At 36.8% G+C, this 13,678-nt stretch overlaps 1 protein-coding gene across 4 annotated transcripts in view; it reads right to left on the bottom strand.

The window, feature by feature from the left end:
* Positions 1–13,678, bottom strand: part of PPP3CB (protein phosphatase 3 catalytic subunit beta) — a 52,262-nt gene that overhangs the window by 35,576 nt on the left and 3,008 nt on the right. For all 4 annotated transcript variants that reach the window (XR_014695258.1, XM_084526759.1, XM_084526758.1 and 1 more), the window contains exons 2-3: positions 4,164–4,364; positions 1,885–2,009 (exon numbers count right to left, since the gene is read on the bottom strand). Coding sequence is in view for 3 of the 4 variants with exons in the window: in XM_084526759.1 (XP_084382885.1) it covers positions 1,885–2,009; positions 4,164–4,364 (326 nt within the window). In the remaining variant the exon portion in view is untranslated. The remainder of the gene's footprint in view (positions 1–1,884; positions 2,010–4,163; positions 4,365–13,678) is intronic.

The raw sequence follows: 13,678 nt of genomic DNA, 5'->3' as shown, positions 1-13,678 counted from the left end.
TCGTCCATTACTTTCTGTGCAGAAAAAAAAAAGAGCTTGCATACACTTGTGAAGACCTTCATCTTGGTCCCAGCAATTCGTCTTATAGAACCATGGAAACATGAAGTGATCCTTCCCATTAGAAATTAAGGCATTTGTTTAACTGGGAATTATTTACTACTAAAATATCAATGCAATTAAAGTCGTTTCAGAACAGACTGATTAAAGAATTTATTAGTGAAAATTCAGTTTTTGTACATTTTAAGATTTCACCCTCTCTGTTCTGTGAAAAGTAAAATATTTTACCAGAAGTATATTACATTTCCAAGGACTAAAAGAGAATCGGAAGTGACCATATGTGAACAGTCTCAGACTTAATCTGGAGGTTAAATCACATTTCATAAATGTTAAAGATGAACAAGCAAAAAGTTACTAGGATTTGTTTTTTCTTATTTTATTTAAGCAAAAAGTTGGAGGCAAAAGGCTGACCTTAAGATTTTAGCATACTATTTTTTAATTTCTCAACAGGTTCGCAAAGCACATGCCAACCTCCATGTACTTACAGCATTTCAACTTCATGCAGATAATCTGCCATGTACTTTACTGATGTTCCAATAGTCACTTTGGGAAAGAGACACATATTATCCCAACGAAGAGAGACAAGCATTTTAAGAACCTTGGAGGGGTTTCCAAGAGTATATTTCGCGTATCTTTATGTATTCCGTAACTGTATTTAGCATCCCAAATATTATATTAAAAATCAAATTATGAACATGTGAAGGAAAAAAAAAAGTGAGACTGTTCTTATTGAAATATTCAAGCATGTCCATCGCTCAAAAGTTTTTCCTAACTATAATGACTGAAAAGTTGTTGCATTGTTGCTATAGTTCATTGCTGCTATGCAAATGTCTTTTCAAGGACAATTACATTATTTGTCATCATGAAGAACAAGCCATGAGGATCAAATGAATAAATAGGGAATGTCTGCTGTAATTTTTCCTTACAAATGACATTCTGAGGCTATCATTCTTGTTCTATCTTCTGTCTACTATTCCTAAGAATCCCAAAACATACTGTGCATGTCCTTCATAGCAGACACACACACACGCATTATTAGAACAGCACCATTTTAATATAAAGTCTCATACACCATGCTTTGCAAAATACTATTTCAAATGCTAAGCCACTCTAATAGATCTGGTATCTTTGACAAGATCCCAAGCTGAGGAAATTTCCATGCTAGCTCCAGAAAAGTCTAAAAATCATAGCTATGAAACTATTTGGTATGAATACACGAGTATCTCCATAACATAACATATTTAATAAACATGCTGAAGATTAAGAAATTATTTGAATTCAAAATACCTGAAAAATTAATGGCAGATACATGTCATCCTTAGGGAGTATCTGTAATGGCCCTCAGAATTTTAGTAAAGAAAAATATTAATAATTATTAAATAACATTGGATTATGTAAGTGAAAGGAGTCTTCGTTGTACAGGCAAACATTTTTAATAAAAGAGAAAGACCTCCCAGTCATAACTCACCTGTTCTCCAAACTTACAAACGTACCTTACTGCATATTACTGAAGAAACAAAATTATGTATAATAATGCTATAGAATTCAACTTAAAAAAAAAAAAAACAACACAACAGCAACAACAATAAAACACAAAACAAACAAAAAAAAATAGCTAAAGAAATAGGATGAAAAATGAGTAAGTCTGATGACAGTCCAAACCACTGGTCAATATCCTCCTGTAAGCAGGCCTTGGTATTAGGAGAAAGCACAGCAAAGAAGAACACATTCACATGTTAAAGCAGACCTAAAATTTCATTTGAAAATCTTCATGAAGGTGTGCTTATAGAAAAATTTAGGACAAAACAGATTAATATATTCAGTTACCTCTATACTAAAATAACCTCTGTCTACATAGTCACCGAGGAAGAGGTATCTTGTGTTAGCAGGTGATCCTCCCACTTCAAACAGCTTCATTAGATCAAAGAACTGGCCATGAATATCACCACACACTGCAAGCAAAAATTTTGTTCAAATTAATTTAAAAAAAAAATCTAACAGAAAAGCTACTAAGTTATAGTTAACAGCTACAAAGTACTTCTAATAAAGAGAAAAAAGATATATAAAGGATGAATAACCAAAGATTTGAAGCTTCACCGTCTGCTTTTCATTCAGATACTGTTCTCACTACCTGTGACCACACAGATAATAACCAGATTTGCATCTGGCTGACTGCGGAATATTCCTCAAAAGCAGTTAATGCACTGAGCATCAAAGTCTTGAAAGCTGTCAGTTAGCAGCTCTTTACTGTCCTCCCCAGCCCCTTATCTATCTTCATGAATTTGCCTTGGTATGAGTTTGAAAAAGGTATTATGACTCTGCTTTGCAACAATTTGCTGTGTCCATGTGGGACTGAAAAAAGCAGTGAGAATATGCCTTTGTTTCTGAGTCAGACTAACATACCTTTTAATATCATCATATCTTCTCTTTGCTCAGTTACTTTTCTCCTTCAAATAACCATGTTCACTATTTCAACAGTGGACTTTTCTTGTGTTTTTAGAATATGAGACAGGACAAGATCAGTGGTCAGCAACCTAAGGCAGAAGTGCCAAAGATAGCAGATGGGAAGACTTTGAAGAGCATGCAGCAAAGCCAGGTCATCTCACAATCAGAAAAATAATCACATGGAAGAGAAGTGCTCCTAACTCCTCATTCCCACAGGAGTTTCCAGTGCAATGGAAGTCAGGAGCTGCTTTCTTGTTTCTGCATGAAGGTACTGCTGATAACAATTAACAGACATTCAAGTGCCTATGCCTTCTGTTGATGCAAAATGTCACTGATCAGCTTACCAACAGCCTCTTTTGACTTCTCAGTGTTTATTAGTAAATTTTTGGGGAAAAAAGTACTTCTAATTTTGAAAAGAAATATCAGATATGGCACACCTGAAAGGTTGTTATTCCCTTGGAGCAAACCAATTGTCACAGTGACCTATAAAACACTAGACCAAATACAATACATCCTCTTGTGTGTGACTTTTCTTAAGATTTCTACTCTAACACTGCAAGAACTTTCCCCCTTTTTCAGCTTCCAGTACATCAGTAACTCAGGATAACTACCTGAATGAACTGAAATATAAGAATTCTACACATACGGAAAATACTGTACTTTTGAGCATGATCTGGAGCATCAAGAGACTCAGTTCATTCATTTAGTTATTTCTACCATTTCAACAGTTTAATTTTCTTTAAGATGTCAATAATAATGACTTATTATTTAAACGTTTTCATTTACCTGATGCTAACAAATTAACACAAGCTGATACCCTAAAATAAGCTTTTGATACACTTATTTTACAAAGGTCCATTTCAGAGATATAACATTCAAACTAAAGACCGGCCAACTTGAACACAAAAATCAAATTACATGCATTATTTTAATTGACATTTATGTCATATAAAATATTTTCTACAAGTCTGGATTATTTATAAATAAAAGTAGTAATACCATCTTTCTGTGATTCTATAATTATCCAGGTCAAACAGAAACAGAACTAGTCCAACTAGGAAAATACCCCCCGGAAACCTCGAAAGACAGTTTTGTATCACAATGGGTCTAGTCCTGTTGTGTTAAAGAATGCCAAAACAATCTTACAACACTTTCCAGAACTACTACCCTCAGAAGAACTCTTTTACAGACAGTCGTCAGTCTCACCTAGAGAGGAACTACAAGGTGTGTTTTTTAGTCAGAAATCCAGGTCACAGTATTTGCTTCAAACAACAGCAATTAGCTTCTCTTCAAGTATTTAGATTTCATAATAATTCCGATCTCACTTTTCTATTCCAGAGAGATGTCCTTATTCCCATTTACACCATTACAGGAATTAGAAATCCATAATTTACCAGCATGTAACTACTTTCTCTTTTGTCATTATAATACTGATTACACTATTTTTTCCTAACAGGTTTAATGCCTTCATTTTGCACAATAATGTGCAGTATTTTTTTTCAGACCATTTGAGTACTGCTAAGCAAATGCAATTGTGGAAGATTATTCAAAAAGATTATAGAGAAATCTTATTCTAACAATTTTTAAGAGAAACTTTACTGGTGAAAAAATCTGACCATTTTTTGAATTTAATTATGAGTGAAATCGTCTAGAAATATTACCTGTGATTGGAGCTTCAACTTCTATCATAGTTTTTTCCCTCCGTAATATTGCAGCACCCTCATTGATGATTCTAAGTGCAATTTCTTCATCAACTCGACCTTCCTTTATCAAGTGGTTCTTCAAAATGTCAACCCTGGGTTTTCCATCTGTGTCAAAAACTTCTTCAGATGTCAGGCGATGCGTTGGTGGAAAAGGGACAGCTAAAATTTAAAAAGAAGAAACACTAGTCATATCAATGCAATTCTAAATATATACTCCAACTAGAGGGAACAGAACTGGATCTATCATGGAACAGCTGCTATGCAAAGTAGCAAATTTGTCTTTCAATCAATCACCTCAATGACATCATTAAAAGCTGGACGAATAGCATTATCTGTGTATGTATTAACAGAATTAACCTCTATAACACGCAAGTTCATAGAAGCTATAAAATATACTGTGCTGGAAGGCACAGCAGTATATACAACATTTGGAAGAGTCAAAACTGCCTTTCAAAGAGACATGATCTCTCCCAAATACACCGACATTCTCTGAAGGCCTCAGCAAGTATTGGGAATGCACGAGATCCATTCAATATCCACTCACACTTAAAAAGTCATTTTAAAATACGTCCATCATCAAAGACTCTTCAATAATCAAATTAACAAACAAGAAAAACTGCAAAGCTAGCAACAAAAGGACACAATACTATTTAAAGGACTGTAATCAAAGGGAGGTAATAGCCAGCACATGGAAAGGAAGCTCACTACGTAGCCCACTAGGATTTGTGCTATTTAACATATTTGTAAATTACACTGAGAAAAAAAAAAAAAAAAAAAAAAAAAGAGTGCAGGTTTCAGATGGCAACAAATAGTCTGGACAATGAAGCACAGGGCAGGTTAGGATGACCTACAGAAGAAATCATGCTACTGAATGGCTTGAAGAAAAAAAGACATTAAATATTAATGATTGAGAATTAATGAAGGAAGTCAAGTATACCCTTACACATAAAAATCACAGATTATAAGCTTACTATTCAGAAGCAAGGTCCTTCCTATTGTTCTATGAAAATACTCCATACTGACAAGTCAAAAAACAAACAAAAAAAAGAACAAACAGTTATTAGCAAAGGAATCAAAAACAAAAGATACAACTATGCCACTGATAAGACCAGTAGGTATTTCTGGCTCACCCATCTTATAAAAGGGAAATAATCATTTAAAAGGTATTCAAAGAACAAAGAAAAACAAGAAGTTAGAATGGTTTCTGCTATAGGAATAACTAAGGTAAGCTACAATTCTTCAGCCTAAAATCATGAAAACTAAGGGTGGGCTACAACAGAGGTCTATGACAGCATTAATGGAGAAGGTGAAGGCAAAACAACTCCCTCAGCCCCCAAATGGTAAAAAGGCTGCAGGATGGACTCTGACAGCCTGAAGGTCTGTCAAACCACTGAGTAAGCAGCAGAACAAGTTCATACTATCAGAAAAATCTGTAATTTGGGGCACCTACAGCATAACCATTATGGATAGAAAATCCTTCTTTGAGCTTGTTTTCTTTATTTTCCTGTTGCACTGTCTCTAAGAATTTAAACTGAGTTGAGGCTGTCCATATACTAGACACAATGTCGGAGACAATTGGGGGTAAAACTTTAGTAAAAGTTAAGTTTTTAAGTAAAACTTTACACCCCAGATTCAATTCTTAAATACTAAGGCATTCACTGACTTCATTTAAATTGACTTCTAGATCACTAGCAACATATTGCTACCCTTCTGTTGTAATAAAAATCCTTCAATAAAACAACTGATGCATAAATCACATACATATACTCACTGAAACTAAATTATATTAGAAAATAAACTGCAGAATTGTCTATTTTTCCTCTTATAAAGAGGTTCATAAGCTGAAGAAGCTGAAAAACTTGCCTTGACATTACACAGTGTAGAACAAGTTTGGCACTTTGTTTTTGGACATAAAACATTTTACTAAGAAAAGTAAACGGCATGCCTTTCCTTCCAGCCTTCTCTAGTAATCAGTCAGGTTTCATTTGGAAGTGTTAAAATTCCATGTAGCCCAAATGCTAACAAGCTTAATGTATTTAAGAAATCAAAAGACAACCACTTCTGTTCCATGTACAACAAGTATTTACAAACAGAAATCCGTCTCTGAAAAGAGAAATCTCTCGTTCCAGCACGACAGGAATGTAATTCACTTTTAGAAGCATCATTTAATTATGACCATACAACCTCTATGCTAGCATCCACTGTTTTTTGAGCTTGACTTTGCAATCTTTATATTCTCTTAATGTTATTTTTTACTGTTTGGAAATTTATATTAAACTGAACACAATTTATTTTTAGACACCCCCCCCCCTTTTTCTAAACATGCTGTAACACACTATTTGTGCCACAATCATGTGCTATAACACACTATTTGTGCCACAAAATCCGCTCCACATAAACTGCGGATCAAGTATTATCTAATGAAGTGGGTCTGCTTCTTTTCTTGTTTTGCCAGATATGGTTTCCATGACTGGATTCCAGCACCAGTGCTGGGGTACTGGCACGAGCCCATTACTGTACAGCACTGTCCAGAACTAGGAAGTGATGCTTTCCGAAGTTCAGATGAAGAAAGGGAGGAGCAGAGCCTGGAGAGCTGAGCTTAACAAAGGTCACACGAGGCACCGGTGACCAGTCATGTAAGACTGACGGAGAACCTGTGCTTCTCAATCTAGGTCCATCCTGAACGTAGCTGGTGCGAGTACCCGACCGTACGCGCTGTGAACGTGTGCCAACGAGCACGCACAACACGAGCCGCTAGGTGAGAAAGCCAGTTACTAAAACAGGGCCGTGGCGTCTGTTGGCAGGTGTCAAGTTCATGGAAGCTTATAAAAGCAGGCGGGTCCTTTGAGGAGATGGGACCACAAGTGCCTTCAGCAATGCAAATTTGAGCTCACCCTTTTATGAGATGACATACTCATCTTAGTTGTCTCTGACAACTCACGAGGTAGGTTTCTCCTGCCCTAATTGTCACAAAAGCATTAGAGATTGTATCTTCCCAGGACCAAAGCTGATCAACACAAAGACTAGGTTTTGCAGAAATTGTGCTTCATTAGTCCCAGCATCTCTCCTGGATAATGACCTACTTCAGTGAAAGCCAATCCTTTTCGCTTTTGGGTGACTTTTCTGATAGAAGCAGGGTGTGGTGGAGAACCACCTGTGGCCAGCTGATCTTCTCTGCCCCTGTGCAAAATGCTCGGATTTGTGGCCTACCAGTGGCCGCAGCACTCAGGAAGATGGTGCTGAAATGTCATCCCTGTGACAGGTGTGAAATACTTCAAGGGCTCTAAGCACAAGGCAGGAGAAATTTTCTTCTCTTAACAAAGTTCTACTGTCCACGTAATATTTTTCAGATCAGACCCTCACAAAAAATAATTCTGTTTTAACAACTACTGGTAGTTGAGTTCAACTAGCAAGCTGCATTTTCTGTGACACTGAAAACAGAAGTTTCTGTCTAGCGTCTGGGAAGAACTGTATCAAATTATTTCAATTAATATATTTACAGAAATTATATTTCAAATGAAAACTGCATATATCCAAGAGTTATCCTTAATGCCCCCAAATCGTGTTACTGTCGGAAGTAGTTAGGCATCTATAAAGCTCTATTTGCCTCATGAAAAAAAAAAGTCTTAAAATCAGTTCCTCAGAGTTTAACAGAATCATTTTCTGCAATATACATATATATAAATATATTTCCTATTGCTCAAGAAGGATATTTTTTAGAATAAAGATTTAATCTGCACCACCCAACTGGAATAAAACAGCAAGACTTACTATAAAAAACATTTCTTTCAGATCCATACTTAATTTTTGTCTCAATAATAGTTAACACAGTTGATATATTAGAGCTCACACCTTTGAAAAAATATTACAAATAACATTTTAATAGGTTAAGTATGATAATTTTTGAAGCATTTAGACAATTTCTGCAAACTAATGGGTTTAATTAAACCTTTGATGAAGTAGTAATAGAATGTTATAGCCTAAGGTAAAAGAATTGCAGCATGATGTATTCCAAGACAGAAATATAATCCATATTACAAAATCTTTGTTCATAACCTGTGCTCTTGGGACTGTAACGGAATGGTAATTAAGAGGAATTACCCGAAGGAAATAACATGGTGCTGGTCATTAAAGGATTCCCTTCTACCACTCCCTGCAAAGCTAAGCAATAGATACGCATTTTGAGATGAAACCCTAAAGCAGTACACACTGTGGTACAAAATAACAGACTATGTCCTATTAGTAAAAGTAGAGATCTTTGTCAAAACAGTCATGTCGTGGTTCACAACAACACTCTGGACTTTCTAAAACAAACTGTTGTTTACTAGCCAAAATTAGTCAATTTTGCTTTTAAAATATGTATTGATGATGTAATTTTAAGTATATTGATTCAAAATCTTAAACACTAAACCTGGAGAAAAAAAAGTGGGTAATTTTTCTATTTTTGTTCGCAAAAAGGTTGTGATTATTTTATTACTATTCACGTGTATTTGCAAAGAGGAAAACAACTGATCTTGCTTTATACTGCAGTTCTACTTAGAACAGAGATATCAAAAGCAAAAAACAATTCTCTAAACCTGATTCTACAGGCAGACTTTCTACAAACATCTGGTACGTTTTTACCTTACAAAAAGCATGCTACATTCAAGATTCAAGAGTTAGCATCAAGCTGAATGGATTTATTTGCAGTACTTTGTAAAGAGGTTCAAAAGCCGCAAAGCTGCATTAGCATAGTACTTCACCCAACATACTAATCCCTGTGGAGAGGTGCAGTATGGCACCTAACACAAACACGCTACTTCGAGACCCAAAGCAGATCTCACATTGCCTAGTAACTGCTACAGTACAACAGTAGCTGCTAATAAAATCTAACGTGTAGATACTGTAAATTTAAACCACACTGATACATATGCCCATTTTAATAACGGTGGTTAAATCTGGCTTGTATCAGAGGCACTCTGTTGGAACAGGCTCATGAAACAAGATGAGATCAAAGCCACTAGACAAATGGTAGGAAAAAGCATCAGGGATCAACCGTACGAGGTATTCCACTTCCACAACCAAAGTATTTTCTGCTCCTTGGGCCTTAAAACTGAACTATTTTCTCTGTCATTGAAAGAAAAACAGCCATTTTTCCTCTATAATCAGGACCCCATGACATGTTCCATAAACCCAGCTTTGGCTGTAAAAGCAAGCCCAACATCCCAGTTTTCATTTTTCTAAGAGTGTTTTTAGTTTCACAGATCAAGCCGCAGTTCCCATTACCAGGGTTACTAACACAGACACGGTGTTTGTGTAAGCCTTTCCAACGTAATGCAAGGACACAACTCGACGCCTTGGTGGCAGGTATACGTGAAATACCAGACTGTGGAGAGGGATGCTATGCGTCATAGCGGCACAACTATGGTGTCCTGTAAAGATGGGCCAGGAACATTCACTTTGCCAACTGTTTTATTACCACCACAGCCTGTTTTTCCTTCTGTTGTTTGGTTGTGTTTTGTGGGCTTTTGTGAGGGGCTGGGAAGGGAAGGGTGGCAGAGGTGCGTGTGTTGGTTTTTATAAAGGCATGGCTATTTACATACTGACATTCAGAAGAAGCACAAAGCCTAACTCCCAGATGATCTTCCAGCCTGTCCCTGGAGCTTTCACCCCTCTATGCCAACATCTACAATGAACAAAGAAGTGCAGCACCCATGACTCCTATGAGGACAGAATAGATCCAATTGTCCTCTTGCACTTGGCAGGACAGATTTGAAAAGAAATAGCATGAAGACATCCCAGATGGTCTATGGACCTGCAACCTTGAAAACATTAGTTAAACACAAACACAGGGCAGCCGTCTACTACTTGAACCAGAAAGCTCAAATCAATAGTCGTCAAAAGATACAAGTTTCCCTATTCAACCCAAACAACAAAGCACAGATTCAGGAACGTCAGTTCCTCACGGATTATGGTATTATTCCTAAATGCCACAAAAATCATCCCTTTACTCAAGTTTCTTTAAAGGCATGTCTCTTGCTACAATGTCAAGAATTCTTAAAGCAAAGAAAAATGACCCTGTAAACCTTGAAACCTTACAAAAGCACCGCAGGCACTATTTATTTTATTTCTACATAGCATGTACTTGCAGCCTTAGAAGTTCCATAAAATTTTAAGTCTCAGATGAAACAATTGATATGCCCTAATAATAATACCTTCTATGCTGTGTAATTTTCCTATTAATTTGGTTAATACTCTTGAAAATTTATCTCAGTAAAAATATTATTTGTCTGAGTATCATTAATGGGAGGAGCATCCGTAAAAATGACCATAGTGTGCTATGCCTAAAGACTGTTCAGTGCTTAAATGTGATTCTGGCACTGATGGATTCATAGCGCTTTTCCTCACCATACTCCATTCTCCAAGCAGGGTGGTTTAAGGATTTCCTCTAGAGGTAAGCATCATCACATTTATGACCACTAAATAGGACTGTTTTCCAGTATTTCGCTCAGACCCTCAATAGATACTTTCATACTTTTCACATTCAATGAATATAATTGCTATGAATTCCAGAATTTTAGCTGTACATTTCATGAAAAAGTATTTCACCTTTCTTTTATACTCACTTCAGAAAAAAATGTACCACTTTTCTCCTTTTCACAGGGAGACAAAAATAGCAGTTGTTACCTATTAATCTTTTTCATTAAATACCATTCACAATGTAAGCAATATCCAACACCACCCCCTACTCATCTACCCCTTTTCCAAGTCACAGATTTGTAATTTTTAGTTCCACCCTGCATAAAAGACACTCTGTTCTGCTGAACATATCCTCTAGAAAAAGCAGAAAAGGGGGATCAAAAATTACACGCTACTGTTGAAGATGCACATATAATCCAAGATGTATATAATTGATGATGGTACTTTCCTCTAAACTGATCTAATTCCAACCCTCCTGCCATAGGCAGGGACACCAGCCTGGTCTGGAGGGAGGTGTCCCTGCCCATGGCAGGGGGTTGGAATTAGGTGGGCTCTCAGGCCCCTTCCAACCCAAACCATTCTGTGATTCTATGATCTTCCAGTAAACTCTGAATTCCCATCAGCCTGTTCAACTGCCACCAAGTTAGTATTTTCTGAATACTATCTATATGGACCCTACCATTTATTTCCTGAGTTCCCCACTCACCAAAACGAGGGCTGTTCTTTCCCTCGTAGTCTCTGCTCCTTGGCCTTTATCACAACAGTGCCTCTTACAACTTTGCTGCCTAGTCACTCGGTCTAACAAAAACCTGAAACACCTCTGGAAGTTAACTAGCCCAAGTAAGTGTTATTTTGCTATTTGCTCTGTTTTCTGAAGACAAATGTTAATCTCCCTCAAGCGTGGAAGTTTATTACCTATTATTTTCCAATTATTCTGATCCAAAAGAGTACATTACCTCTTTTGCTTACTTTAAAGACTCTGATGAGGGAAGCCAATGAACAGTGTTGCCTGGATCAATCAGACTACTGGCTACTGCAAAAAAAAAATCTAACAATTTCTCTTGATTTCCTTCTATGAAAACCATCCCTTCTCTTCTTTAATACTATATTCCGCCAGGGACTGAATTAGTCTACTCTTTCACAAGTGCTATGAGTCTGCTTAAATTAAACTTACTGATCTACAGCTCTTCAGCGCAATCTGGAGCTTTTTAAAAATGCTGCTGTGCTCCATTTCTCAGACTCGGAAGATGAGTTATGCCACAGGCTATGGAAAATAGATGAGCAATTTTGCACTCAAAAACCCCAAAGAACTCCATTAGTGCCACTAGAAAAATATCTTCTGGTCTTGGGCTTTTTTTTTTTTTTTTTTTTTAAACATTCATATTGTTGATATGTTCTGAAACCACTTACGTTTCAGTGAGAATTCTTCAGTCCCATTCAGCAAAAAAAAAAATAAAAATTGACTTGTCTGAAAGAGTTGTTAGGTCTTTACGTAACAAACACAGACAAAAGTAGCTGCCAGATTTCTGCTCCGGCCTTCCTGTCCCAAACCTCAAGCACCAGCTGGCCCTACTGACACTAAGGCATACATGTTGTTCTTGTTTGTTTGCTTGTTTGGGTTTGTTGCTGTTGTTTAAGATTCATTCACTCTAATTACCCTCTCAGGAAACGTAAAAGGAAGTATAAGGCCAATCAAACACTAACTTGCCAGAATTCAGTTCCATTCCCTCTCCCAAACCAAAAACTGTGATGGTTTTTCAAAGCATGACTTCTTAATGTTCTCTTTACTCTCCTGCTTTACCGGATTATTTCAGAATCACTGCTGACCAGCAGCATAAAGGCACTCTAAGTGCCTTTACTATATTTTTAAAACAGTCTTCATGTTGCCTGTAAACCTTTATCCTTTTACCGGTTCTTTTTGTTTAACTCAGACTCCATATTGTGAAGTTCAATACCACAGTGATTTATTTTAACAATGACATCCATGTAGCAGAAAAAAAGAGTAGCTATTGGTATCTTAATTTAGGATCCTGCTCAGGGCTAAATCATGGGTTACTTTTCTTAGGGGTTCATTGAATAGTCGCTTCAATAAGTTATCATTTTGTTACTACAACGACTGTTTGCCTACCACACTGCATCATGACTTTTATCCAAAACAAAGGAACACTGAAGCCTCCCGTCTCCAGAAGAACAGACACCATCTTCAAATTTAGCAAAAAACCTCCACAAGCTCAGCAACAAGGCACTCCAGATTGTGTCCCAAATCCTGGTGAGACATTCCTAGCAGACAAAGAGCAGTGTTCCAAGCACCACATTGCTGTGTAGCTACTCACAGGTGTGTCACGCAAGCCCAGGTGCTTTTCATGCAAAGGAACCCTAGAGAAGGCTCTCCCCTGCCATTTCCAGGATCACCACAAAACATAAAAAAAGAAAAGAACCAGATACGGCAGTTAAATATCAGTGGCAGTTTAAAAAGGTGTTTTTTCTGTGATTTTGACAGAACATAATAGAGGAAAGTGCTAACTTCCACAAGGCAACGAAATGCTAAGCATCATTCTTCAAGGATGAAGAGGGCACCTTAGAAAACAGTGAATCAAGAAGACATGTACCTTTCCTCATCTCTGTTAAAGGCAGCAACAAAAGCCTTGTCACTAGACATTTTTTGGGAGCCAAATGCCACCAACTGACTTTACACATTTTAATTCTATAGCTACCCATCAGTTGGTAAGAAAAATTTCAAGTACGAATTACATTTTAACTGAGAAATGAACAGAGACAGCTTGAGCTTTTTATATACGTTTAATAAAAGCAGCCAATGATCTGTGATGATAAAACTCGTATGTGGAAGGCATGCCAGCCCAACACAGCTAGACTGCATACACTGCATATTTAAAACCATTATTATATTTTTTATCATATAATTATTATGTTTATTATCATATTATTATCTATATGCCCAATGTTGAACATTATACCTGATAACATTTCAGGTGCTCTTCCAGACACACGCACCT

Source organism: Aythya ferina, assembly GCF_964211825.1.
Source record: "Aythya ferina genome assembly, chromosome: 7".
NCBI lineage: Eukaryota > Metazoa > Chordata > Aves > Anseriformes > Anatidae > Aythya > Aythya ferina.
The sequence above is the reverse complement of the archived record's forward strand: the minus strand, read 5'-3'. Positions and strand labels throughout refer to the sequence as shown.